General features: G+C 39.9%; 3 protein-coding genes and 1 long non-coding RNA gene across 5 annotated transcripts; 2 read left to right on the top strand and 2 right to left on the bottom strand.

The window, feature by feature from the left end:
* The first annotated feature begins 598 nt into the window (after positions 1-598).
* LOC109194217 (leukotriene B4 receptor 1-like) lies at positions 599-7,274 on the top strand. 2 transcript variants are annotated; one of them, XM_019347372.1, is made up of 5 exons: positions 599-752; positions 2,254-2,851; positions 4,001-4,195; positions 4,313-4,356; positions 6,304-7,274. In XM_019347372.1, the coding sequence occupies exons 2-5, from the start codon at positions 2,273-2,275 to the stop codon at positions 6,575-6,577; spliced, it is 1,092 nt and encodes a 363-aa protein (XP_019202917.1). In that variant the 5' UTR covers positions 599-752; positions 2,254-2,272; the 3' UTR covers positions 6,578-7,274. The 2 variants fall into 2 exon arrangements, with proteins under 2 accessions (XP_019202917.1, XP_005476771.1); XM_005476714.3 differs by having other exon boundaries at positions 600-752; positions 4,001-4,201.
* A 753-nt stretch (positions 7,275-8,027) lies between these two features.
* Positions 8,028-10,340, bottom strand: LOC100696186 (uncharacterized). The gene is made up of 3 exons (XR_270084.3): positions 10,205-10,340; positions 9,099-9,124; positions 8,028-8,224 (listed from the first exon to the last, which is right to left on the bottom strand). It is a non-coding gene; the product is annotated as an uncharacterized LOC100696186 (long non-coding RNA).
* Positions 10,341-11,727: 1,387 nt separating this feature from the next.
* On the top strand, positions 11,728-16,498 carry sdr39u1 (short chain dehydrogenase/reductase family 39U, member 1). The gene is made up of 6 exons (XM_003447466.4): positions 11,728-11,884; positions 13,146-13,252; positions 13,552-13,634; positions 13,735-13,856; positions 13,969-14,121; positions 15,694-16,498. Exons 1-6 carry the CDS (start codon positions 11,869-11,871, stop codon positions 16,119-16,121), a joined length of 909 nt encoding a protein of 302 aa, XP_003447514.1. The 5' UTR covers positions 11,728-11,868; the 3' UTR covers positions 16,122-16,498.
* Positions 16,499-19,494: 2,996 nt separating this feature from the next.
* On the bottom strand, positions 19,495-27,796 carry mettl17 (methyltransferase like 17). Its single transcript, XM_003447511.5, has 14 exons — positions 27,604-27,796; positions 26,578-26,719; positions 26,330-26,479; positions 26,143-26,230; positions 25,755-25,836; positions 25,533-25,606; positions 25,356-25,450; positions 25,170-25,240; positions 24,796-24,903; positions 24,625-24,693; positions 24,494-24,544; positions 24,300-24,392; positions 20,883-21,079; positions 19,495-19,733 (listed from the first exon to the last, which is right to left on the bottom strand). Exons 1-14 carry the CDS (start codon positions 27,670-27,672, stop codon positions 19,640-19,642), a joined length of 1,383 nt encoding a protein of 460 aa, XP_003447559.2. The 5' UTR covers positions 27,673-27,796; the 3' UTR covers positions 19,495-19,639.
* Positions 27,797-27,873: the final 77 nt, after the last annotated feature.

Raw genomic sequence — 27,873 nt, 5'->3', positions numbered from 1 at the left:
TCAAGAGTGACTCTTTTTGCGAACTGATCTTCATCCGCACTGCCCTGGACACCCACATGCAGTGCATGGCAGCCAAACAATAACATGAACCTGACATCTCTGCCTTAAATACTGATATATTGTCAGGAATTCTGCATGCCTTTTTAATTCATGAATTCATCTATACTTCTCTTTCTGAATCTTTTTTCTTCCTGATTTCCATCGGTTAAAATAATTCAAAATGTGTTTAGCTACTGGCTTCTGGATCTGAGGGATAACTGTTCAACAGACAGGAAGAGATTACAGTGAATAACAGATCTGACTTCATTTAGCTCCCAGTTTAGAATTGGTTGTTGTTGTTGTTCTCAAGTGTTCTGAATTTTTAAGGCTGTTGAAATATTTTTTTTCTTTTTGTTTTGTTTGTTTTGTTATGTTTTATATTTTGAAAATTAGCATTTCTGTCAGTGACAGAGACTTATATGAAAAATTATATTTTGCCGATGTGTGTGTAATCTCTAAATACGTGTTTGTGCCTGTGTGCCCAGCATACATGACGCAGGAAAGTTGTGCAAGACAGAAAAAGAAATAACGGGACTTTTAAGGAAGGACATGCCTCTCAGCATCCCTCCTCTCACTGGCAGCATGTTACAGCCTGCGAGGCAGGAAAGGATTCAGTTTTTATGGTCTAAGCTCACAGGAACACCATCAAATTTTGGGAACAGCGGACATCTTAAGCTCATAAACATCACGGAGAAATAACAAACCGTCAAAAGGTGAGCAATATAATATATACTAAATAGCCATTTTAGCATATTTTCTTTTGGACCTCTTTTTGATATACACACACACACACACATATATATATACATATATATACTCATCTGGGGACATATATATATACATATATATATAATTTCTCCTTATTGCATGGAAACATCGAGTAGATTTGTGTATTCTTTACACTGCCTAACAAACAGCATCTTATTTTTGTTGCAATACTTACTGGTGATGTAAGTCTGGCAGTAAATTTTTTTGCTCTCGCAAAAAGCCAACAGGGGAAAAAAACAGTTGGTTTTAGTGGTACCAGAGAAAAGAAAAAAAGACTTGATGTCTTGTTCTCATCATGTCATCGTATGATGACCAGTTTGTGAACCTATAGACTTCTGTCACTATCACTTATATTTATTTTGTCTTTGCAGTCAGTGCACAGATGTGTCATACTTTTTACCACAGGGTGTAAAACTGACGCAGAGGATGACTGTCTGTGACTTCTGCATATCAGTTTTCGACATGAGACAAAGGAGAAAAAGAAAACAACAACTTGAAACAAAGACTGTACAAATACTTTTCTTTGACGCAGTGCGGCTAATGTTCAACAAGTTTGGGCTAAATCGTTGGCTTGGTTGCAAATATTTAAAGGCTGTGTCAGGGTAGCACATGTCCCTCTTTAAAAAATTCTAGTCTGTTTTTTTTGTCCTCAGTTATTATTTATGACTGTCTTCTGATTATTATAGTGTGTTTGAATGTTGTTTGTTGAAAGAATCAAATCGTCAAAAAACTCTGTGTTCAGTAATTTCTGTCACTTTAAAAAAAACAAACAAACTAGTAACTAGTAAAAAACTATATCTAATTTGCTTAACACAGAGACAAAATAGGTTGTGGTTTTAGGAAGTGTCTAAAATCTATCTGTACAGAGCTGATGGTTAAATGTCAAAAAATAAACACTACCAAAGTCAAAAATTTTGGTTTTCATATTTGTATAAATTTTTCAGATCTAATAAGTAAGATAGGCTTTAGGCTTTGGCAGCGAAGGTGAGAATGTGTTTTGGGTTTTGGGTGAAAAATTCAGTTCAACGTGGAGAGTCCAAAAATGCAGTTTAAAAGGTGCTTATCTTAAAAAGATAAATGAATGAATGAATGACTGAAGTGGCAATCTGCTAACCTGACAGAGTCATGCTGAATTATAACCACTGTAAACAGTTTCCATGAAGTTAGCATTTATCAAGGGCTAATTTAGTGTTTTGGACCTCATTAGTTTTGTTTATTTATTGATTTATAGAGTTAAATGTCAATCATATATATTTCATTTATTTATATTCTTGATATTTAAATTGATCTATATTTATATATATTTTCGAGCTATTTCTGATGTTTTGTAGACTTTTTAATACATTGTAATATTTAATTCGTTTAGTCTGTTACTGTCATTGTCTTGGAGCAGCTGTAAGTTACATAATTTCCTTTTGATGTTCTAATGTTTTTTCCCATCTAAAGGATCAAAAATTCTTCTACCATGAGCTACTCAAGTCTCTCACCTCTGACTGGACCAAACCCCACCCCTGACCCTGATGATGAAAATGCTGTGCAGAATAACTATTCCTCAGCCATTGGTGCCCTCATCCTCAGCTTGGTCTTCCTCCTGGGTGTCCCTGGAAATCTCTTCATTGTCTGGAGCATCCTGGCTCGCATCCGGCAACGCTCAGTCACCACCCTCCTCATCCTCAACTTGGCATGTGCTGATGGGTTCCTCATGGCTCTCTCCATCTTTTTCATCATCTACCTGGCCATGCGGACGTGGATCTTTGGTAACGCCATGTGCAAAATCCTGTTCTACCTGTGCAACTCCAACATGTATGCGTCAATCTTTCTGATAACCCTGATGAGCGTGCACAGATTTTTGGCTGTGGTTTTTCCACACACACTGTATCGCCTGATCACCAGGAAGGTTGTGAGGAGGGTGATCCTAGGCACATGGGTGCTAGTGATGGTCATTTCCATTCCCTCGTTGGTGTTTCGAGATGTGAAAAAAGAAACTGATGAAATGAATCGAACAACATATTTGTGTGCACCCAATCACACACTGCGTAAACATGTAAGTACACTTGTGTTGGTTATCTGTCTGCCACTGATCTGATTAGTTTCATAATCATATTTCCATCGATAAAATGCCTTCAAAAAACCTTCTGCATGTGAGAGCCCGTAAAATAGTGAGTGAGGTATTGAACATGATCACATGCTTTGAGCAAAAGGTCCAGCACACCTATCTGAAATTGAGTTTGTTTTGTTTTTTAATAAAGATGCATCAACAACTAGAACATCTTCATTGGATGATATCAGCCTTCTTAAGTCACATCAGTTTATAATAGGGTGCTGAAGAGGAAAAAAAACTGAGAACAGTCTTTTCTTTAAAAATTAATTCTGTTTCAATGGCACAAACCACTGACTAATAAAATCATAATAAAAGAAATAATGGTAATACTATAGTGTAATACTTACATAAAAATACTTTTTATTAGATACAACTTCATGAACAAGTAGACAGTCTATTTTAGCAGGATGTTGCAGATGTGTTTGTTACTGTGTTTAAGGCCTTGAAAGCTACAGCTTAACTAGTATCCACAGCACTTTGAGCAGATTACTTAAAAAAATAATAATAATTCTTTATACACCATACTGCATGTGTTTCAAGCTTTTGTGTTGATCCTTCATAAAGGATCAATGCAAAACATTCTGTTTTTACAGGTAAAAGTCCTCTTTTTAAAATACTAGTTTTGTTGGCATTTTTCCCTTTTATTAGATAGCAAAGCAGTTAAGATAATACTTGAAGAGGAGGAGAGAGGGAAGACATGCAGCAAAGAGCTGTAGGTCAAATTCAAACCTGGGTCATAGCTCTCCAGCCATGTGGCATGTGCTCGCTTGTTCACCCACTAAGCTAAAGTGGCAACAATAAAAGTTGTTGTTAATTAAGGCTGCAAAACTAGTAGCATCCAAATTCCCTTTACAGTGTATAAAGTAAAAATACTTATTATGCAGAAGGTGCTTTTTCACACCAAAGACATCATGACGTGGCTTAAAGTCGTCAGATGTTTGATTTTGTCCTCTAATTTGACAAAAACAAAGCAAATAAGTTAATTCAGCTTAAACAGTTTTACAATTTTAGCTTTACTTCCATTTTCCATATTTGGAGAAATCAGTTCATGTCTGAAGAAAAATGCCTTTCTTTATATGCTCTTGTTTTCAGGTGAGGTTTCAGTACGCTTTTGAAACAGTGGCAGGATTCATTATTCCTTATGCAATCATTATAACCAGCTATGTTGTCATCCTGAAACGCTTGAGGGAGACCAAGTTCCAACGAAATGTCCGCAATGAGAAACTCATCCTGACTATTGTCATCACATTCGGTCTGTTCTGGCTGCCATACCACGTCATCAACATGGTACAGGTGTGCGAGGGCGTGTTCTTGACAAATATTCCCATCAAATCTGCTCAAATTTTCTGTTAAGAGAGCTGAGCTTTTGAGTGAATACTGAGTGTGTTTTGTTTTCTGCCAAAGGTGGCAGCTGCTTGGTACCCAAAGAACTCACCCATAAGAGAAAGGTGAGTAAGTAAAGTTTTCTGTAGAGGCTCTCTCTCCACTCTGTTACATATTCTTTACTTTTTTGTACATGTGTGTTCTTTTGTGTGGCATCAATATATGGTTAGTGTGTGGTGACAGTGTGTGTCCGTTTACCTTTATGGTGGGAAGCCTGTCTCGGTAGCTTCCCAGGATTCTGTTGCCTTGATCCCCACAACAGAAGAATAAAGTTGTAGCTGCTGTGTCTCTAGCAGCTAGCTGTGGCTAATGTGTTAGCCAGTGAGTAAGACCCTCGGGTCACATCCCTAGCTCAGGACCCCACTACCCACCACTTAGGTGAGGATATCTCACAGGCAATGGCAGCGTCCAGGCCCTTGGGCGGGATCCACTCCCTCATCATCTTTGGGACCAGACTACAGCGGGCTAGGCCACCACCCCCTCCCCTGTCTGAGAATAACTTGGGGCACCTATGGCTCTGTGGACCCTTGGGTCACGTCCCCAGCTCGACCCCCACTTCCCACCACACCTGAGCAGGCGAGGAAGGTGGAAGTGTCTGGGCCCTCGGGCGGGATTCACTCACCCATCTGCTGTGTGGCCAGGCCAACCTTCCTACTGGCCCTTCCCTGCCCTCACCCCAGGCAGGAGCCAGTGGAGGGCAGTTATCAGTTGTCTGTTCTCTCCTTCGAAGCTGCGCCTGTCCTGGGGACAGTCTACGGCTACCTCTCCGGGGACGTAGTTGGGCCGACATTAAGTATTGTTGTAATAGGCAGGGCTTCCAGGGCTCTGGGGACCCTGTTGCTCCTCCTCCTTGCGGCAACTTGTTGCCTGCTTTCTCGAGGCTATCACCTTAGTGTGGCAGTCAGCTCTTCGGAGTCAGCTCTGCTAGGTGCCCCTCAGTGGCAGCCTTTATCTCCACGGTTACCTTTGCATCTTGCGGGCTGACTCTCCTCTTACGATAGAGAATGGTTGGTTAGTTTGTAACCTTGGTTTCTGAGTGAGAGACTATCTCCCCAGCTTCAGACAGTCTGGAGACACGTTCCAATCAAACCATCACTGGCTTCACGACTTCACAGCTGCCTAGTCAAGCTGTGGGGTGTGGCCAGGCTAGCCGGGGTGTTGTAAAGAAGTATCCACGTTCCATGTCCAAACGGACATGGTATACATGTGGAATATATAAGATATATATATGAAGTAACCAACCAATTTTCCTTATTATTTCATTCATTTGAACAAAAACAGTGCCAATTATGAGTTACTGAAGTTCACTATAGTCATTTTATGCATTGTGTGCATCTGCTGAAACCAAATGCTTTTTTGGGGGGGGGGGGCATTCTTACAAGGGCAAGTGCAAACTTTGAATGCTTAAATGCAAAAAGTGCAGTGACACACATGACATTTTAACTTTTAACATTCTGTCAACTTATTTTAACCATTATGTAATATACTAAGTTATAGAAGTAATACAAAGTTCAGACGCTGTGCAAAATGTAAAAAAAACAATGCACTGATGTGCAAATCTCATGAACCAATATTATTCACAATATAGTATATAAAAACATCAGATATTTCAACCGAGACACTCTTCTATTTCATGAAAAATATTAGATTGAATTTGATGGCAGCAACATGTTTCAAAGCTGGGATAGTTTTCGCAAAAGATTAGAAAAGTAGGTGAAACTAAAAAGAAACAGCTGGAGGGACAGGTCAGTAAGAAGAGCATCCTAGAGAGGTATAGTTTTTCACAAGTAAAGATGGGTAAAGGGTCACCTATCTGCAAAAACTACATCTAAAATATGTGCAGCCATTTCAGAATTGTTCCTCAATGTGAAGTTGTAAAGACATTGACCATCATACCATCTCAAGTACATAATATTATGAAATTATTCAGAATGTGGAGAAATCTATGTGCAATGAACACAGCTGAAATATATATATATATATATATGACTTTTCAAACTTTTACCCTGCAGATTAGATACCATCTCTCAGTCCAGCCGTGCAGTGACCTCAACTTTGGCCTTCATCAGCAGCTGTGCTAACCCAGTCCTCTACACCTTTGCAGGAAAATCCTACATCAAGAAGAATGGTTTTGCCTTCATGGCTAAGCTGTTTGAGGGAACATTATCAGATCAAACAGGAACCAAAAGCACCCGACTCACAACTTATGACAATGTCAGAGAGAGTAATGTTGATTGTCAAAATCCTACAGTGGCTTCTACCCCAGAGAATGGGAATCTTGAATGAACTTCATACACTAAACAGACTGTATATATAAATGAAAACACTTAAAATTGTGTAAAGCTTTAAGTGGACTTATAGATTTTAGGCTACACACAAGAATTAGCACAGCATTTTTATTTTTTTTTATTTAAAATGTGATAACACAATTAAAGTGGAAGTCAGGAGTGTAAGCACAAGCAGTTTACATTCGCCTGCATGCATCTGAAATCTCCAGTCTGTAAATATGTTAAAACTAAAAAAACAAAAACAAAAGCGTAATGTTATGTATGACACTTATAAAGTTTTCAGTCCTTGAAGTAAAGATGGATTTTGTCAAATAAAAATTGTGTGAATGAAAACTGATGCTTGCTACTCAAGTACACTTTAAGAAAACTGCATATTCAATATCAAGAAATTTTAAAACTCTACGAGTTGAGCCATTATTTTGCGTTTGTTTTTGTTTTTTTTCTATTTGAATGTCTGTACTCATGTGTTTGTAAGATACACTGAGCGAGAGAGTTGGCAGGCGCACACTGTGTCCGCACAGCTCTTTAGCTCTCCCAGCTAAGCAGGACTCTTATCTACTTTTACCTCAAAGCCCTTTTGGGCAAAATCTGTCACAAGGTCTTGGGTTTATCGGGTGGTGGGGAGGGAACTCTACATGAACAGAGATGGAGGGGAGTTGACCTTTTGAGAATGATATCTATATATTTTCCTTTTTATGAGCGTGTGTTTATAAAAAAAAACAAAAAAAACAAAAACCCCCATTTAAAATCTTCTGTAATTGATAGTGTCATGAGCATCTTCTGTCAGATTTGTTACATAGAAGCTTAAGTCAAAGGACTCGTGTTTAACCTGCTCTGGGCCCAACATTTCTACATAATCCATGTTGTATTTATTTTGGCATTGTTCAAGCCAGAAGTCAGAATGGCTTTGAGCCAAGAAAAGGCACCACCAACTTAAATTGTTACAAAGGTATGTAGAAGAGCATCTCTAAATTAAAGCAAATGGGCTACAGCTGCAGAAAATCCATACCAGGTGCCATTCCTAATGCTACAATTTCCTCACCAAAAATGGTCAAAGTCTTGTGCAAAAGTGGATTCTCCAGGCTTGCATTGATGCTGGGGATTAATGTTTGAGCGTTGTTGACTCCATTGCATACTATTGTTGCTCCCATGTCACAAGGCTCAGGTCATCTCAAACTGGTTTCCTCAACTTGAAAACGAGTTCACTGTGCTCAAATAGCTTCTAGTCACCAGTCTAATACAGCACCTTCGGTATGTGGAATGAAGGTTTTAATCAAGAGCCAAACCAACAGCAACTGATTCCATCACATCCATATAGACCAAAATCTAAGTCTTTTCAGCATCTTGTCAAATCTGTGCTATAGTAGCAGGCTGTAGCCAATGAAAGAGCCCAGTGAGTGAAAAAAAAGAATTCAAATTACACATTTTAAATAAAAACCTGCAAAAGCTTGATTTACAAAAGAGATGCTTTATTGAATACACAGGTGTACCTACTACAAATTGTTATTACTGAAATATAGATGAAGATAATTGTATTTGTCAGTAAACAAAGATTTAATTAAAATAAATTACATTTAATACTTAAAAATCACAACATTTCCACCTGAGGAAACCCAGCAGCCAGAGCTCATGAAGGATCCATCACCTGTCAAACAAAGAAACAAATATTAGAAGAGCCTCAAAGGCATTCAGCATTACAACCACTTTAGAGGGTAAAAAAGGGGATGCTGTTGAACTATGTTGTATTAAACTCTGGTTACACATTTTTAGTACACCACAATCTAAAAACATACTGCACAGATTTAGTAACACTTTAATGTTAACCTAAGATTTAAAGTCATCAACTTAATGGCTTTGCTGACTTCATGCATCACTGACTAGCCAATCAGTGACACGCAGTCTGATGTCACATCTACGGACACATTTTCATATTTCTGCCTCAATTGCTTGGTACCCCGGTTGAGTTAGTACTAAAAATTAAAAGTACCTGGTACCAGGTACTATCACCTAATCTAATGAAAACCCTACAAAGCATCCTGACCCGAATAGGGACTAATGAAAACAGGCTATTAGATAATACGGTTCCTTTGTGATGGCAAGCTTATTGGCCATTCAATATCAGATTAAGGGCTGGATTTTGATATCCAGAGTGGATTGCATTAACCATTTAATTTCAAAAAGTCAAAGAAATTATCCAGCAGAATTTGACCCTAGTTAAATTTTGACTTTAAACCGCCTGACTTCAGCATCTTAAATTTCTCAATTTTGTCTCAATTTCTGTCTTCATTTATTAATTTGTACTATTTGTATTTTATCTGCTCTATTTCTATTGTATATATTAACCAGCATCTGAGGGTGGACAGCAAAGAAAGAATTTCATTGCACAGAGAAATGCCTTTTTTCTTTGGACACATGACAATAAAAACTTTGAATCTTGAATCTAAAGCTTGTAATTTCACACTTTTAAACCAACAGATGTGTGATGCAATTTCAGCAAACAAAAACTGAAGAAAACTTACCTTGGACACACCCAGGTTCTGAAATCCTGAAAGAGAAAAGGAACACAAGATTAGCTTAACCGTGCAATTGCACACCAAGTGCCTGGCCTGTGCCCTTACTGTCAAACCCATCAGTGCAGTGAAAGATAATCATGAGGTTTCAGGTGAAACACGGACTCACATGCAACTCATCATCAAGGTTTGACTAAAAGCTGGCGAGTCTGCATCGGCAGCAGGTATAGGATGAGAAATGAAATGGCACATCTGAATTAATGGGCCTAGTGTGATAAAGCTAAGAGTAAAGAAATAATTTGTCTTATTTTTATATAATGCAGTTTAGTTGATGCATTTTAAGATGTGTGAACTGAACATTCAGCTTGTGATTTTGGTGAATATTACAGCAATGTTATTTAGAACTTACAGAATTTTGGAATTTATATTCTCAGATTGGACAGGATAGGAAACCCTTTGTTTTACAAGCATACACAAAGGGAACACGCCAACTCAAGTTCTTAATAAAACAGATTATACCCTTTGTAAACAAGGCCTTAGTGATTGACCTTTATATTAGTTTTAACTTTGTTACTTTTGAAGTTCATAGTGGACGTTAGTCGACCCAATATAGTAGCACGGAGGTCTTTCAGATGCACGGGTAGAGTCTTGTTTGACGCAACTAAAATTTACTTCCAATTTTAATCAGTTTCGTTCAGTTCTCGTTGAAGCAAGCCAGCTTCATTTAGATCGTTTTGTATGTGATGTTTGAAGTACAAACCCACCCTGACCCACAAGTCTTCCTCCTATGGGAGTCAGATTAACCTCAAACATATTAACCTAAACTGTTGTTATACCATTGCAGAACACAACCCCAGGACCTTAAAGTTCACTGGGCTCCCAATCAAAAGCCTAAATTGCATCATTCCCTCGTATGCAGCGTTTAATATTCAGCTGCATTTTCCTCATCAGCAGAAACCACGAGGTGCATTTGGCGCTACTGAAGCTGCGAGCTAACAACGTGCGGAAATAACAGCAAGAAATACGCAGACGCATAAATATAAACACGACACCTGCGACAATAACGAAGTGAATCATCACTAAATATGAACATTTAGAGTAAAACAAGGTTTCACCTCGTCGGGTCTCGTCTCTCCAGCACCTCACGTCCGACCTGCATCACCGCAACAAGGAAGAGAGGCCGTTAATGAGCCTGAGCCGCAATTTATCTCTTTATCAAAACCACGTGTCCCCTGCTCTCTGCCGTCAAGCAAGCAGCTTCCGGGTTTGTCTGTGCCGCATAAAAGCCGGTATTTGTTTTAAATACAATAAAAACATCGTTTAACAGTATACTTTAAAGAAATCTTCTCTTTAATACTGCATCCTGCATATTATTACTGAAATAAATTACTACGGAAATGTAAACATAATGACATAAAGTAGCAGTATAGAGGCAGCCTGAATATACAAGTAAGGAAAATAAATACAGTGGCATACAGTACATTTTCCGCATGACTTTTGGAGTCATTTTGGAGGAATTTAGGCCCACGCGTCTTTACGATGTTGCTTCAGCTTATTGACGTTAGCAGGCAAACTTTTATGCACAGCTATCTGAAGGTCCTGCTACAATATTTTAATAAGGTTGCAGCCTGGACTTTGACTGAACCAATGCAACACCTTCACTCTATCTTTTTTTAGCCATTCTGTTGTAGATTTGCTGCCAAGCTTTAGCTGTGGGACCGATTACTTCTTATTTGACCCTAGAATACTTTTGATTAGCATAGTGAATGCAAGGTGCACAGGTCCTGTGGCCGCAAGACAGTCCTCAAATTGTTACCCCCTCTACCACCGACAGCTGGTATGAGATGTTTGTGTTGGTATGCTGTGTTTGGTTTTTTGGCAAACATGGCGGTGTGTATTATGGCCAACCATCTCAACTTTGGTTTCATCTTTCCAAAGCACATTGTTACAGAGGTCAGGTTTAGGTTCCAGGGAACCCATCCACATAGGCCCAGAAGGGAATTTGTAAGGACACCCTCTCCAGGGAAGATTGTGGTAATGAATTAACACACACACACACACACACACACACACACACACACACACACACATGACTGTATAGCTAACATAATTAACAACATTAAATTATTATTATTGTTACTGTTGTTAAGATTTTTGTTTAGCTTTTGTTGTTGTTGGACTGTGGCCCATGGAGCTGTTGTAATACTTACTTTTTGTGTTACCCTTTAACTAGCAGAAAGTTATACCCATAAATGGCATTTTTATTTCATTCATATTCCTGTGCATCTTCGCTAATCCTGCAATGATAAATGTCTGTTACAAGATATTCACTTGAAACTTAAAAAAAACAAAAACCTTTTGTTTGTTTTAACTATGACCTGCTACATTAATCATTTATTGCCTAATATTACCTAATCAAGGGTAAACATTTCTCATTCGGATGCTCTAGTTACGTCAGAGGCGGTGTGAGTTAAACTTTTAGTACTTAAAGCTAAAAAGTTTGGGGTTATATCTCATATTATTCCTTTAAATTTTAAAAGGAAAGACATCACATAACTAAAACCAGCAGGTGTCAGCTGTTACTTAAGAATTCCGACTTCGGCCAAGCTAACTGTGAACTACAAAATGACGTGTTTGCATGGCTAAAGTACGGAACGCCGATTGGTCCAAACTCGCTGAAATTACAGTTTGATAACAGAGCAGCTGGAGAAGGAGAGGAGGGACTCGTTTACGGTGGCGTTTGGAGATTTAACTCAAGGTTAAACTCAAGTTTCTGGCCATGAGAATTTTAATAGGTATGTACAATTTTTAAAAAAGTTACACGTTTTTTAAAGTTGCTTGGAAAGGTCAGAGTGACATTACGCTTTCAGATAGCTTACAGCTAATGTTCTCGTTGGAGCCAGTAATGAAGTGCGAAGAGAGTTTGTACTTGTGCATTATGTTGGGCTGTAGCACTAATGCGAAAAGAGCCTGGGAGCTTTGAGAAAGCGTGCTAAAACTGTGTGCTTGTGGTGTGTTTCATAGTTGAGTTTACTCAGGTAATGCACAAAGCAATGTTTTGTGAGCATGTGTAATACGCATGCGCACCACGCATGCCTGACTAACCTAATTTTGAGGGGGGGTTGTTATAATTTTGAAGCGTTTCTATGTATTTATTTAGTTGCTTGGTTAGTTAGTTATTTTCACCCTTTATTTGCGTCACCTTAACATAATGAGCAAAAAGGTTTTTTTGAAAGTTGCGACTTTCCTTTGTTACAGCAGTTAGGTAAAACTGAATGTAATTTTAAATTGAACGTAAAACGTTCATTTAAAAAAAAAAAAAAAAAAAAAGCACGATATGATAAAAGAAATCAGATTTGAAAGATTAATTAAGAAAAAAAAATACCAAAAAATTAAATGAGTGTAATTTTAAAAGAAAAAGCACTCAGAGAATGCTAACCTCCAACAAAGCAGCTCACTATCTAGAATATTAATTTTCTTTTAAGAAAATAGTATTGTGTATATATATATTCACGCAATTTTCTTCTTTTAAAATGTACTTTAAGGAGTTTGTAGTGCAGGAAAGTGAGGTAGATGTAAAATGTAAAAATGAGGTCATAGGTCAAATGTGATATGATATTTGGATACAAATTATGTGTGTGACATTTACAATCCCCATTTACCAGTATCATTTCCTAAATGTTCCCAATACAAACAAAGACAGTAGCATTTTAAGCTGTTTTAAAGATACGTTTTATCAAAATTTGACCTTGAAGAAATCGTCAGCGGTAATTTAATATTTAGAATGCTCATATATTATTCCTTATGTAGCTGCATGTTGTCAATACAAACAACAGCATTGAGAAACCTAGTTTCAAAAAATTCCATATAGCATTGCATTAGTGTCACCTGAAGTAGAGGTCAGAGGTCAGATGTGACATGCTATTTTAAATCTTTATACAGTACTTCCTTTACACACTTGTAAGAATCACAGTTTCTAAGTTGGAGGAAGTGTGCAGCTTTTGTTTTTCAGTTTGTTCCTTTTGATGATTTCTCTGTCCGTTGTGTTTCTTGTAGGAGGGGGATCTGGCTTTGTTGGCCGTGAGCTGACCCGCCTGCTTAGGGACAAAGGTCATGAGGTGACACTGATATCCCGCCAGCCTGGTCCAGGGAAGATAACATGGGTATGACCTAAAGTTAATACAAAGTAATGATAGCAAAGATGAGACTGAGGAAAAGGGAAAACCTAAAGCTCATTTTAGGACCTGTTGATTCATCACAGTTAACGAAACATCATATTGGAGCTGATGCCTCATGGTTTGAAGGACTGAGATTAGAGAGAGAGAAGAAATTTATTAATCCCTCATGTTGGTTCCTGCGGGAAATTCAGTATGTACAAACTGATAAATGTGGAAGGGGGATAGTTTCCAGATCCAGTGACATTTCTAAACATCTTTATGTTTCTTCCTCTCTGCTCCTGCAGGGTGAGCTGGAGTCTCAGGGTCTCCCACCGTGTGAGGGTGCCGTCAACTTGGCTGGAGAGAATCTCATGAACCCACTGCGATGGTGAGAAATAAATAATCAAAGAGTCCATCCTATTATCTACAGTATTTTAATGCATTTACAGGGATTGCCACTGTTTTTTGCCTTGGGTTCTGTTTTGAAGGTGGAATGAAAGCTACAAAAAAGACTTGTTCTCCAGTCGCGTTGACACAACTAAAGCTCTATCTCGAGCCATTGCTGCTTCCTCCAGTCCTCCTCACTCTTGGGTGCTGGTGTCAGGTGTAGGTAAGCATTTAATAAGGGAGATTCTACTCAGCACAGCAGATCAGATGAACTCATTGATAATATAGATAGTAATTCTATTATTGCTTATTTTTTGTTTGTTTTCATGACACAGCTTGCTACAAACCCAGTCTAACAGCTCAATACACAGAAGACAGTGAATGGACTCCCTTTGACCTTCTCTCAAGACTTGTCAAAGAGTGGGAAGCAGCAGCACTACTTCCTGAAGATGTGGCAAAAACCACCAAACAAGTCATCATCCGGCCTGGTTTGTATACGGCGCATGCTTATGTTTATTATGTTTATTGTCCATCCTGAATCTGTCTAAATGGATCAGATGAAGGGCCACATGCATCTCTCAGGTCCTATGTAAGGTCTTTGCTGGATTTTTTTCTTATTTCTTAAGAACATGGCTTTCAGATACTGTTCGTCTGCTGTAGATGGTTTCTTTAGGCCTGCCACTTCTTCTTTTGTCCTCACGTCTAGTTTCTTCATAATTTGTAAGACACACTGCATATCATGTCACGCTATGCTAAGGCTATGTTCACACTGCAGGTCTTAATGCTCAATTACAGTTTTTTGATCAAATCCGATTTTGTTCACACTACAAATAAAATGTGACAGCAAACGCACTCTAGTGTGAACGGTTCATGGCCCTCAAAGCAATCCACATGCGCAAAAGAAGACGTCACACACAACGCGCTCTGTTTACGGAAGTAAAAATGGCGGCTACAGAGCTAGTAGGTGTTGTTGCAGCAGTCTATCAATTTCTGCACAGTCGTAACCGACATAATTTTGACAAATTAATTAGAGAAAGAAGGACACTGAGAAAAAAGAGAGCCCGTGCTTTAACACTGGCCGCCATGCTTTCTCGTTTGTCTTCTCCTGTGCTGATAATTGGCGTCTGTCTTGTGTCAGTGATGTAAAAGACGGATTAAATGCGACATGACCATTCAAACAGCAGTCGCTTTCTAAAACATCAGATATGTATTGGATTCAGTACCACATACGAAAGTGACCTAGGACGGATTTGAAAATATCGGATTTGTGCTGTTCAAACTGTCATACCATGATCGGATATGGGTCGCATAAGGTCAAAAAAGTCAGATTTGATGCGCTTTCGCCTGCAGTGTGAACGTAGCCTAAGTGTTCTGCTCATAGTTATTTTGGAATCACCAAAAATACTATTTTTTATCCTGTCAAATTGTGTTATCCTTGGCATTTTTCAGAGATTGACTAAATCGACTTAAAGAAATGTGGAAAAAATTGTGTTTTTATGACTGGCTGCTAATAACCAAGGGCCTAAGGATACATTTTAAAAACAGTGGTTCATTTCTTGAATTGGGTGCCTTTTTCATGCTTGAATGATTCACAGGTCAGTGTTTACTGGTTTAACAAACTAAAATAAGAAAGGGGGGAAAAAACTTTCCTTTGAAGATGATCAGGTACAAGAACTAGACGTAAGAAGAGTAAAAGGCTACCAGTATCCAAAGAAAAACTTTAAAAGACCATCAGTCTGTTAAACCATTGCATTTTGTACATGCATACACAACATGTGAAGATTTAAAGTATCTTATCTCTGTATTACTTTTTTTTTTTTCTTTTTCAGTTTTTCTAGCATGAATTAAAATTTTACCTCGTGGGCCAATTCAGAGCAGATGACTAGATTGACTGAATGGAGAGCATAAGCTAGAACTAATGGTTTCTCAGTTATAAAGAGTGTCCCAGTAACTGTGAGCCAGCATGCATGCACTTCTCATTGAAGAATGCAGCAATCATTAAACAAGTTAAAATGGCTGCAGTGAAAAACGTGCTTTCTTTTTTTCCATGCATTCCCTAGGGGCAGTGCTGGGTCGTGATGGTGGGGCCATGAAGCAGATGCTACTGCCGTTCTGGCTTGGCCTCGGGGGTACCCTGGGATCTGGAAGACAACCATTTCCCTGGATCCACGTTTCAGACCTGGCAGGAATCATTGTCCACGCACTGGAGCCACCTGCTGACACTCCACCCTCCTCATCACCACAAGTGTTCAACGGAGTCGCACCGGCTCTCAACACCAACTATGAATTCACTAAAGAATTGGGTCGGGTCTTGGGGCGGCCCACCATCCTTCCTGTACCTGGCTTTGTCATGAATGCCCTGTTGGGCTCGGAGAGGGCCGTGGTCCTTACTCAAGGCCAGAAAGTCATACCTAAGAGGACTTTGGAGTCTGGATTTCAGTACAACTACCCTGACTTGACCTCAGCTTTGAAGGAGATTGTTAATTAACAAGAGAGTACGGCTGTTCATTTATACTGTAATACAAGCATAAACAAATATGAGCCTAAACGAGTCATTGAAAATGAATCCCAGGATCATGACTTAGTAAAAGACTGTTGTAAATTACTTACTCATCAGATCTGTGTACTGATGAACTGGTGTTTCTCATATTGCTAAAGAGCAGTTATGGGATCATGTTTGAAAAACTGTTTTTAAAGCAAAGCATGACATTTTATTTAAGTGTTTCTCCGCATTTGGGACAATAACAAGCGGCTCTAAAGCCTGGTGTGACGGCATCTTTGCTTACATTTAGAAAGCACTGGGACATGATTGTTGATACTGAAGTGTTTCTGTAAAATAAATCTGACAGAGTTGAGTCTTGATGACAGATGTGTCCAAACTTTCTCCTTTAGCAGCTTTTGCTCCTTTCGTTCAAACTCATGAACAGAGCTACAGAAGATAATCTTGGATGGTTGTACATCTAGCCATTAATGCCACAACTAGTGACTGTGTTTATTGTTATTAATTCCTAATCAATACAAACAAATTTCAGTGACACAGTGGTTAGTAATATTGCCAGATATCAAGAAAGCTCCTGGTTTGACCCCTAGCTTGGGTCTTTCCATGTGGACGTTGCCTTTTCTCCTTGTGCCTGTGTGCTTCTCCTTGGTACTTCAGCTACCTTCCACAGTCCAAAAACATGCTTTTTAAAGTATTTAGTGACTCTAATGGTTGAGATTCAGATAAAGTCCCTTAAGTGTAAAAAATAATCCCCTAAATCTTTGGTTAAACGGGTCTTGTCGTCCGAAGTGCTTTGAATGGTCAGTAAGACTAGACCAGTAGTATATAAATGCCAGACCATTTGTCTAGCTTTCACTCTAAAGTGGCCTCAATATTTACTTACTGGAATCCTGCTGTTCAGCAGTTCAGTCAGGAATAAATAAAAGATCTGAACAGTTGCATAAACCAGTTAATAAAACTTTCCTTGCATGGTTAACGAGTTACAACTTTTTTGTTAAGGTCTGCTTACAGATACAAAGCAAAAAACTACGTGTAAAACTCTGTGCTCAGGTTCCCTGTCTGTGTGTGGATTTCAACTCACAAGTAAATTTTGACCCGATTTTTCTTCCTTTCAACTGATTGGTCAATGTCATGTCAATCACAAATGTAACAATCCAATCAGAGAACAGATGGGTTTGGCTCTCGGACCGGGAGCTTTACTGTGTTGCAGGTCGTGGAAGGGTAATACAGTTTGAAGCTGGGGGATCTCTATATGAATGTCCCATAGGGCTCATAAAAGCCAGGTTCCTTATCTTTCGGTAGCTGTTGAAAGGATAAAGTTACATCCTCCATCCTCCCTATTCTGGTATTGTTGGGTAGATAGCGTGGACTGGGAGGACTGTAAGGCGCTAGTTCAGATTTGCAGCTACCACTCCCCGGAGTGTCGGCCAGAACACTGCTCAAGGCCCGGATGAATGTTCAGAAGGGAGACAATGAAGACACCAAGGATAGTGCAGACTCTTCTATTGACTTCACACAGGTGGGAGTGACAGTGGTATTGTCATAGGAGCAGGTTTAGGTGCCTGAGGTGTGTGTGTGTGTGTGTGGTCTGCTGCTCATTAACGCACACTTCTCAAGGAATGACCAATTCTCTGCTGGTAATCTGGAGCAGAAAAGCTCAGGTGCCTTGCCCACGTTTCTCCCTGCCCATAGTCTCTCTCATACAAAGCGGTGGGGTGACCTCTACTGGCCACTCTAAAAAACTACTGGTGAAACTAACAACTGAACAGCGATAAACCGCTACTACGGGGCCTTTTGTACAGGTATTTTAAAGAGTACTTAGCAAAAATATTAAACAACCTAACTAATAGGCTTGCCAACTCCCAGCAAAAAAATAAAAATAAAAATAGGGAACCACCCCCCGCCCTCCGCCTCGTGATGCTTAATCGACGGAATCGACCTTAATTCAATGCACGTGTAAAAAAAAATGCACAGAAATCAATCATTTTTCTACAATAATTAAATTGATTCAACATCTTTCTTCAACAGAATTGCAGACTGCACAGATGGTACCTTCACAAAGGAAAAAGTACTATTGCTTACTAGGGTATATTAGACTTAATAGTTACTATATTCAGTAATGGACTTCTATACATTTTACATCAGATTAAAACTTTGGTTGTAAGGTTCAGATAATTATTTATCAAAAGCTAGACATTTTAAATGAGAATACGAAAGAAAAGTATGTCTTTGTGCCCCCTTTTCCCTGTTAATGCCCTATCAGCCCCCCTGGCTAAACTTTGCTAGATCCGCCCCTGCACAGTTACCAGCTGTCAGCTACGTAGAAAAGGATCCTGGGGTAGAAAGTAATATTAAATAAATTCTAACAACAGCTTATCAAGCTTAAACGTGCTGCTGTTGTTCAGCTCTGGTTTCCTCTTTCTGGTGCAAAGTGGGCCAAAAACAAACAAGAGAAACGGGAGTCGCGACAGAAAAGCCGATCAGCCGATCATTGATCAGTTTCATGATTGAAGTAGCAACAGGAGAGGGAGGGAGAGAGAAGGGGCAGTCGCTCCATATATCGGTTGTTAAGCTTAACGTGGGAATGCTTTACTAACATTCAGAGATGAACTTATACACTTGCTTTACTTCTCTCTGGGATAACTTCCTCGGGGATGAAATGCCGGTTTGGTAGCGAGGCTCCAAATGCTCAACCAGACCGCGGAGAGGTCTCGCACGCCACAGCCGCTCTATCGCGTGACGTCCTAAGGTTATGAGCTGAGTTACGCCATGTCGCAAGTTTTGTGAGGTGCTTTTGTGATATTTGATGGATCAGATTACATTTTTTATTTCTCTCCGATATCCGATCCAGTAATTTAGGTCAGTATCGAACCGATACCGACACGTAATATCGGATTGGTCCATCCCTAGTTTATGGCAGCAGAAGCCTTGTCTGTATGACATGACATCCAGCTGTTTTCATGACCACATTACAGACGTGAAGCACCGAAACAATTATTGGAGCTATAGGTCATGGCCTGGAATGGTTTTTTTTTTGTTTGTTTGTTTGTTTGTTTTTAAATAGTCGGTTTACATCAGTCTAGGATAATAACCAAGTTTACTGGATCTTTTTTGTCGCCTGCAGTAAATTAAAATGTTGCTGAAATCTCACTTTGAGTCTCACAGTGTCACTGAATTAACCTGCAACACTGTGAAATGCTATGTTACAAAAAAAAAATACATAAAGCTCATGTTATGTATTGTTCTGCTGAATAAACAACTTTAAGGTTTGTTTGGACCGCATTGAAAATGAAATGCTTCTCAAGGTAAATTCAATTTCAAAATACTTTTTAAAAGACACATTTCAGTCCAAAGAGCATCACACTTTTAAAAATATAATGGTTTATTGGAGGTGGTACACAATAAAGAAAACTGCAGAGAGGAAATGTATATGTAACTTGCAGCTCCTCTGTCTATAAATCAAAGTGTTATCAGTTTCCACAGAGTCTGTCTTTACGGCTGAATGGTCACTCTGAATCACTGTTGACGTCTTCCTCTACATCTCGAATGATCGGCATTTGATCTCCCCAGTCACTGCTCCGAGCGCAGCGGTACATATCTCTGATTAAAATGGCATTGAAATAGAACAATTAAACAGAAAAAACCAATACAAAACAAAACAAACAAATAACTCTATCAGTGACAATAACACTCAAACAACAAAAAGCAACAAGAATATCCAGCAACCAAAGGTTGCCTGTAGCACAGAGTATCGATTATTATGAGATACAGAAGTTTTACAATGAATTTCTGCTCTATTTGGTCTAGTTCTGACACATTTTCTGATCACATAATTCAGAATTATAGCAAAATTTGATCAGCGATTCCCCAGTTTGAAGGCCAGGCAAGCCAGATCTTTTGCTGCATTTCCTTCCCTTATTCTCTCTTTCTGTATTTCCCGCATCTTTCCTGTGTGCCTACCTGTGTCTAGGAAAGCTTTAAACACCCGAGAAGTTTTGTTAAATTTAGGAAACTTTGTTGATGAACTTGGGTACTGCGTGGCCCCACACTGAATCAAATTCAAACAGTATGCAGCCCTAATAAGCATTTTAATGACATATTTCTTCTTAGTTTATATTAATGCACCTCGTCCCTAACATCATATCCTAAAAATCCTATGGTATCCGATCCGACCTAGAGTCTTAATATCTCTGGATTCAGGACTGATATTCTCTCGATTTTAAAATTAGACTTCAAACGTTTCATTTTGATGAAACCTGAGCTGAATTTGGTGACCCTGAAGAATCCTTTAGTCAGACTGCTGGGGGACTTCCCATGATGCACTGAGCAGTTCGTCTTCACTCTCTTCTTTTCCCTCCCAATGCAATCACCTGTCCCTACTGAATGTCAGTACCTTTTGTCTTCTCTCTCCTACAGTGTGCATTTTGTCTTCATCTCTCTATGCCAGAGGTGGGAACTCCAGGCCTCGAGAGCCGGTGTCCTGCAGGTTTTAGATGTATCCTTGAGCCCACACAGCTGATTTAAATGGCTAAATTACCTCCTCAATATGTCTTGAAGTTCTCCAGAGGGCTGGTAATGAACTAATCATTTGGTTCAGGTGTGTTGACCCAGGCTGAGACCTAAAAGCTGCAGGACACCGGCCCTTGAGGCCTGGAGTTGCCCACCCCTGCTCTATGCTAGCATTTAAGGAAAATGACTAAACCTATTCTGCAGCCAATGAATTTGTGTGACACAGATTTTTCTTTTTACCTGCTGTGTTTACGGGCTGTCACCACCATGTGCTGTAGCTGTCCGTCCGGGCAACACATGCGACAGTGGACATGCCTCGTTCTGCGCAGCACTGGTGCAATCAGCCTGGCCCACTCCACACCCTTTGTGCCTTCCTCCACTGCTTCTGTCCGCCTCAAAATTAGGTAGCTGAACTTCTCGATCTGACGATCATTGTGCTGGAAAAGATAAAAAAAAAAAAAAAAAAAAAAAAAAAAAAGGGTTGATATGGAATTAATTTGGCCTTTATCTGAAAAAACAAAAAACAAAACATGTTTGCATATATAGCACCTTCTGTCAGCAACAAATATAAGACAAGTGTAAATTAATAATACTTAAAAGGCAACAAGAAGAAAAAGTTATGAGGTTAAAAATAACGAATTCAATCCAAAATAAAATCTTGGCGCAAGACTTTGTGTCTTTTATGTTTTACATGCTATTAAATAAATATGAGTTTCCTGATGCTATACAATAATACGAAACTTCAGCTGTGTTCACGGAAGGGAATAAAGTGCAGCTGATTTTAATAGCAGAGCCTGGTACAGAAGACTATATGTTGTCTGTGAAGGTTCTCAGTCATCCAGGTCATCGTAGTCAAAGGAGCTTGCAAAGAAAAGCGTCTGGACTTCTTTAAGTTGCTTGAAGACGTTTCACCTCTCATCCGAGAAGCTTCTTCAGTTCTAAGGTCAAATGACCTTAGAACTGAAGAAGAATCTGGGACTCTCGGCCATTTGGCCAAGAGTCCCAGATTTAAACCCAGTGGGAGTGTCCCCCCAAAGAGGGACAAAGGACCCCCTGGTGATCCTCTAATCACATGAGCCAAGGTGTGAAAGCGGGTGTGGGACCTAATCAGCCAGGGTTTCGGGTGAGCTCATTGTGAAACCTGGCCCCACCTTGTCATGTGAATTCCTGAGGACTATATGTTGTTTTTGCAGATTACCCTAAAATGTTTTAGTCTTATTGGGCCTTGGTGGGCCTCTCTTGGTGGGCCTCTCTGGTGCTGTACACAACTGGTTCACTTCCTATCTCTCAGACAGAACTTTTATGGTGTGTATGGATACATGCTCCTCTAAGATCCATAAAATGACATGTGGTGTGCCCCAAGGGTCGGTTTTAGGCCCTGTACTTTTTAATTTGTATATGCTCCCTCTTGGCGGCGTCATCAGGAGGCATGGAGTGAACTTCCACAGTTACGCTGATGATACTCAGGTGTATATCTCCGTGTCTCCTGATGACACCAGACCAATGGATGCCCTTTTTAACTGTATTTTAGATATAAAATCTTGGATGGAACAAAACTTTTTACAGCTTAACCAGGAAAAAAATGAAGTTTTAATCATCGGTCCTGAGGCTCAGAGAGAGAAACTCTTGTCTAAATTACAGGCATTTTCACTATGCCCTTCACTACAAGTGAAAAACCTGGGTGTTATTTTTGACTCTGAGCTCGGTTTTATCCCACATATTAAACATGTAACCAAAATTGGATTTTATCATCTAAAAAATATAGCCAGAGTCCGCCCTATTCTCTCTTGGGCCAACACGGAGATGCTGATGCATGCTTTTATTACCAGTCGCATTGATTATTGTAATGCCCTGCTCTCTGGTCTCCCCAAAAAGAATATTTCACCTTTGCAACTTTTGCAAAACTCTGCAGCTCGTGTGCTGACGAAGACCAGAGGGCGGGCCCACATTACACCGGTTTTACAATCGCTGCATTGGCTCCCCGTGTGTTTCAGGATCGATTTTAAAGTTCTTTTATTGGTTTTTAAATGTCTTAATGGTCTTGGGCCTTCTTATCTTTCAGATCTGCTTTTACCATACGAACCCTCGCGGACCCTGAGGTCCTCTGGTACTGGCCTTTTGATTGTCCCTAAAGTCAGGACACATACTCACGGAGAGGCAGCTTTTCAGTGGTATGGTCCTCGACTGTGGAACAGCCTGCCGGAGGAGCTCAGGGCCGCAGAGAACGTTCATGTTTTTAAAAACAGGCTCAAGACCCACCTTTTTAATTTAGCTTTTAACTAACGCTTATTTATTTTATGCTTATTTATTCTATCCTGTTATTCTATTTATATTATTAATTTAGTTTTACCTAATACCTATTGATTGTATTCTTATTCATTTTTTATCTTCTTACTCTGTTTATACTTCTATTTATATTATATCCCACTCTTATTTATTTTATCTTTTTATCCTGTTTATATTCTTATTAGGTCATATCTCCAGTGTTTCCTTGGAGGGGGCTCTCTGCACCGGGGCTGTGATCGACCGTGGCTGCTGGGGCCCTGTGGGTCCTCTGAGCCTGGCTGGGGGGCTTCTTTGCCTCCCTCCTGCTGTGTGCCCAGCCTGGAGGCTGCAGTCTGTGACCGGCTCCCGGTGCAGACAGCTCCCTGTGATAGTGTTTCCTCACTTGGCTAATGCATACCCAGCCCAATTTTACTCTTTAGGTGTGTGTGTGTGTGTGTGTGTGTGGGGGGGGGGGGGGGGGGGGGGGGGGGGGAATGTGTGTATCATGACCGCTTCTGTTAATGACAGTGCGGGGAATGAGTGGGAGGGTGGGGTGGGCTGCTTTTAACCATGTAAAGCACTTTGTGCTACAGTTTGTTTTGTATGAAAAGTGCTTTATAAATAAAGATTGATTGATTGATTGATTATTTGGTCTGTTGCTTGGTTTGCAGGACCAGCATTCTAAGAAGAAAAGCCTCAGAACTTCCTCTCCTCCCGTCACCCTTCCAGCTCATCCGAGGTGTTCCCAAAGCAGCTGAGGCATAATCTTGTGGGTCTGTCCCAGAGATTCTCTAAGTAGAATATGCTCAAAATGCCTCACCAAGGAGGTGTCCAGGTCATATCCTCGTCAGATCCTCAAAAAACCTCAGCTGGCTCCTTTCGAGTTGCGGATCTACTCTGAAGCCCTCAGAAAGGACTCCCAAATGACAACAGATAGCCACCCTGTGGAGGTAGTTCATTTCTACTGCTTCTATCTGTGATCTTTTTGTCACTACTCAGAGCTTGTGACCATAACTGTATACCCACCACTGCTTGCCATCTCTCTCTGAGGGCAACTCTAGACTGAGAGTCCAGCCCCTCTCCAGGAGACCTGTTGCAGAGCACCAGCTGTGCGTTGAGGTGAGTCTGACTATATTAGCCGGTACTACTCAAGCACTAATTCACCAGTGTTGTCTTAGCTGACTTAAAGGGAGGGTGGCTAAAAAGTCAAAACAGTCTGTTTTAGACAGGTGGTGAGCTGAGCCACTAGAAACATAAATAACGATAATTTAAAATTCATGCAATGCTGCTCCGGTGGAGTCCAAGAATAAAAAGAAAGAGACCTGGGAATTAACAGAATAGATCGCATTTAAAGTGAAAAGCTGTAAACAGACATAGACAGTTAAGTCTTACCCTGGGTAGAGACAGAGGTTGGTACTGCTGCTGGAAGTTGCAGGGTGTGACGAGTTCATGGGCCAATTTGGGACACACCAGTTCATGAGAACACTGAAATAAATGAATAAATAAATAAAGAGAAGTGCAATAAAACTGATACACTGATGGCTCTAAGTATGACTTTAATTAAATCTACTGGGTGTTAAACTTACTGGAGCAAACACTGATGCTGGCCTGGAGTCATAAATGGTCTTCTCTTGTTTCTGGAGTCAGAAAACCAACACTTTAGTCTGATCAATAACAACTGGTGTGAACTGCTGTCTTATCTAGTGTGTTTAAATACCTTCAATAAAGTATCTCTGGCTTCCATGAGTATCTGATGGCCCTCTTTGGTCCCATTTTCCACCAGCACCTAGAACATAAAATGCAACGAGTAATAGTTTTTTTTCTGTTTCCTTTTAAACGCCAGAGGCTCACCAATCATTTTTTAAGTTGCATCTTTATTTGATCTCACCAGATATGAGCTTGTCTTTCTCCAAAGAGTGAATGCTGCCTCCTCTCGGTCCTTCACATTCGGCAGCTCTGAGAGGGTAAAAGCTGCAGTGACTAAATCAAACTGCACCTGAAAGGAGAAAAAGGACAGTCAGGATTTCCAGTTGTTGAGATTATCTGGAACATTAATGACAGCAAATCAAAAATATTGGGATTTTCTTTATTTTTTGATTTTCTCTGTTTGTGTTCTTTTCTAGAACAATGACTAAAAAATCCATGTATAACCCAGAATTGAAGTCTAGAATATTGCATATACATTTTTAATAACACACTGAATTTTTTAAACTCTTGACAGTGAACACATTGTGACTTAAATAAAAGCTGAGGGAGTTTTACCTTAGGAGACACAGGGAGAAACTGTCTGAAATACACTTGTTTGATGCAGGGTTCAGCTCTTTCGTCATCACCTGCTCAATTCAAATAATAATAATAATAATAATAATGATACAATCCAGTCAGTTCCTATTAACATCTGTATTTCACATAAGGAAACAAAAATAAATTCTCTACATGTGTGTCTACCTTTCAGAAGTCGTTCTGCCAAAATGTTCATTGGTCCTGAGCTGTCCACACACACCATCTCCTTCAAAGAGTCACCCCAGCATGCGTGAGATGCCCTGAGTAAACGGCCAGATTATAAACTTAGTTTAGCTATTCAGACTATAGCATTTACATGTTTAACTAGTGTTGCACACTAACCAGACAACTGTTCCTAACCCAGAACCAAAATCCAGGAGAGTGTGAGGAGCAAAGGAGGGATCCCTCTTCTTTATCTAAATGATGAGGGGAAAAAAAGAAAGAACTGCAGGTATAAGTGAGTTTAACCACAAAAAACAACTTGTGCTTGGATTCATGCAACTCTTAAAAAGGAAGCTCCCTGTATCACCACGTAAGCCGATCGCCTCCACAGCACTTTGCTACCTCATTCAGAGCTCTCCTCACTGCAGCGTAACCGCCAGCAAGTCGAGCTGCCATGTAGACCACGCCGAGCTCTTCATCATACCTGAAACACAGTGAGATGCTTGTAAATCTACTGCACGTCAAACTTAAAGACCAAAACTACAACTTCAGGAGTGATCATGGTGGAGCGCATCCATTCACTGGGTTTATCTAAAGAAAGCATCTTAAGTCTGTTAAAAGTATAAAATGTTCAGCATTTGTCATAAATCGCAGTGTTAGCTTCTCCTATTATGGGTAAAAGAGGCTTTTTCTCCTTTAGGAATGAGTAAATATAACAAAGAGGCATTCAGAACAGACTGAAACATGAAAAACTGATAATGGATAACACTGTAGTTAAATGACATGTTACTTCATGGGTGCCCAGTGATATGTCGTTCTTCGGAGCTCTGAGAGAACTTTCCTCCTGATGCGGTCTTCCATTGCTTGCTCGTCAATATCTGCAGAATAAATGTATATTTATTTTTTCTAGCTGCTGCATGATATTATCTTGTTGCATGTGTATTATTACTTAAAAAAAAAAAACATTTATCACCCACCTCCTCCCTTTTGCATGGCTTTCTCCCACAGTTCTTTCTCCAGGCTCACAGCTTTCTGCCTCAGAGTTAAATCCTCGACCGCTCGTTTCCTGCTCCACAGGAAGTTTGTGAGCTTGCGAATGTGCTCAGGAAGCTGATTCACCTGAGCTCCTACAGATGCAGAGATGGATGAGAGGCAAAGGGTTTCAACCAATGAAGCTGGTCAGAAACATCTGTTATATTAACTGATTCACCAACACTAAGCTTACTGTGAATAATCGACTGTGCAGCCACGTGGAGTTCCTCAGGTAGCCGTAGAGTTTTCAAGTTGGTCACACCTGGGTGTTTTCTGTGTGGTTCACCCTTTAGGAAATCTGCCTGTGGCTGCGGGTGTGTAGCTGCACTCTTTGCCTGAAATAACAGGTTTAAATGATGCTGTTTTACTGACCTTTGAATTAAACTGAAATATGATTATATGAGGAAAATAAAAAACAGGAAATCCAATTACAGACAGATTTGAGAAAAAACAAACAAACAAAGAAACCAAACAAAATCTGTGTTTCATTTTTTCAAAAGAATCAGTGGCCACTACATTAGGCACATGTACTGTTTGAGTGCTTGTTAACGTAGGTATTTCATCAGCTAATCACATAGCAGCGACTTAATGCATTTAGGCATGCAGACATGGACAAGAAGACCTATGGAAATTCAAACCAAGCATCAAAATTTGGATGAAAAGTTACGTGATGTGGTTGTTTGTGTAACAATATACTCGTATATTGTTACTGACCATGTCCACCTACTTATGATCACAGTATTCTGAAGGCAAAAGGAGGTCCAATCCAGTGCTAGCAAGGTGTAAATAATGAAGTGGCGAGTAAGTGCGTTTTTAGTTTATTTAATGAAATGTTTGAGTCCAAGGTAACTGGGAACCAGACAGCAGCCTTACTGGGTCCAGTTATAATGTCAGAAAGACAGAGCCAAGAGATTTTTTTATGCTGAGCTGATAATAAACTCAGAAAATTCCCCTCAGTGTTGCCCTCAGTTCAAAGTATTCAGAGATGTGTTTGGGCAGTGTTTGAATGAACGTAGAAATCATGTTTTACACCAGTGAGAGCTGGCAGCCCTGACATCTGGGGGACAAGTGGAGTAGATTCACGACTAAATGGTGTATATTATGCCAAAAGGATAAAATGTAAATGTACAGACTGAAACTATTTTGTTCTCTATAGCTTATGTGTCTGACCTCTGTGATTAAAAAGCTGCATTCAGTGGCAATAACAATCCGTACTCACCCGGCACACCAGCATCCCCAAAAGTGTTCTCTGGCAGAGAACACAGGCGCTAAATCTACGCAGTACCATAACATCTGCTTCTACAAACGTTTAAATGGCTTAAAATTCAACTTTCATCCAGCCCTCCTTAAGTGTCACGTTAGAATCCCACTAATCCTTCAACAAAATAATTCCGACCACTACCTAAGGCGGAACACTTTCGACCGTAATCTCTGTTCCCACCTCAGGAGAACAACGAAGAGTGTTACTCCGCCTACTGTCCAGCATCTA

The sequence above is a fragment of the Oreochromis niloticus genome, linkage group LG18 (assembly GCF_001858045.2).
Source record: "Oreochromis niloticus isolate F11D_XX linkage group LG18, O_niloticus_UMD_NMBU, whole genome shotgun sequence".
NCBI classification, from domain to species: domain Eukaryota; kingdom Metazoa; phylum Chordata; class Actinopteri; order Cichliformes; family Cichlidae; genus Oreochromis; species Oreochromis niloticus.
The sequence above is the reverse complement of the archived record's forward strand: the minus strand, read 5'-3'. Positions and strand labels throughout refer to the sequence as shown.

Excerpts from the sequence above, each read along its gene's own strand:
- sdr39u1 (XM_003447466.4), top strand. Across the intron at positions 13,857-13,968 it reads GGTGCTGGTGTCAGGTGTAG|CTTGCTACAAACCCAGTCTA; the intron begins GTAAGCATTTAA and ends TTCATGACACAG. Across the intron at positions 14,122-15,693 it reads ACAAGTCATCATCCGGCCTG|GGGCAGTGCTGGGTCGTGAT; the intron begins GTTTGTATACGG and ends TGCATTCCCTAG.
- LOC109194217 (XM_005476714.3), top strand. The coding sequence starts at position 2,273 with ATGAGCTACTCAAGTCTCTCACCTCTGACTGGACCAAACCCCACCCCT. Across the intron at positions 2,852-4,000 it reads ATCACACACTGCGTAAACAT|GTGAGGTTTCAGTACGCTTT; the intron begins GTAAGTACACTT and ends TCTTGTTTTCAG. Across the intron at positions 4,202-4,312 it reads ACGTCATCAACATGGTACAG|GTGGCAGCTGCTTGGTACCC; the intron begins GTGTGCGAGGGC and ends TTTCTGCCAAAG.
- mettl17 (XM_003447511.5), bottom strand. The coding sequence starts at position 27,672 with ATGGTACTGCGTAGATTTAGCGCCTGTGTTCTCTGCCAGAGAACACTT. Across the intron at positions 24,904-25,169 it reads TTCTCCCTGTGTCTCCTAAG|GTGCAGTTTGATTTAGTCAC; the intron begins GTAAAACTCCCT and ends TTCTCCTTTCAG. Across the intron at positions 24,393-24,493 it reads CAGCATCAGTGTTTGCTCCA|TGTTCTCATGAACTGGTGTG; the intron begins GTAAGTTTAACA and ends CATTTATTTCAG.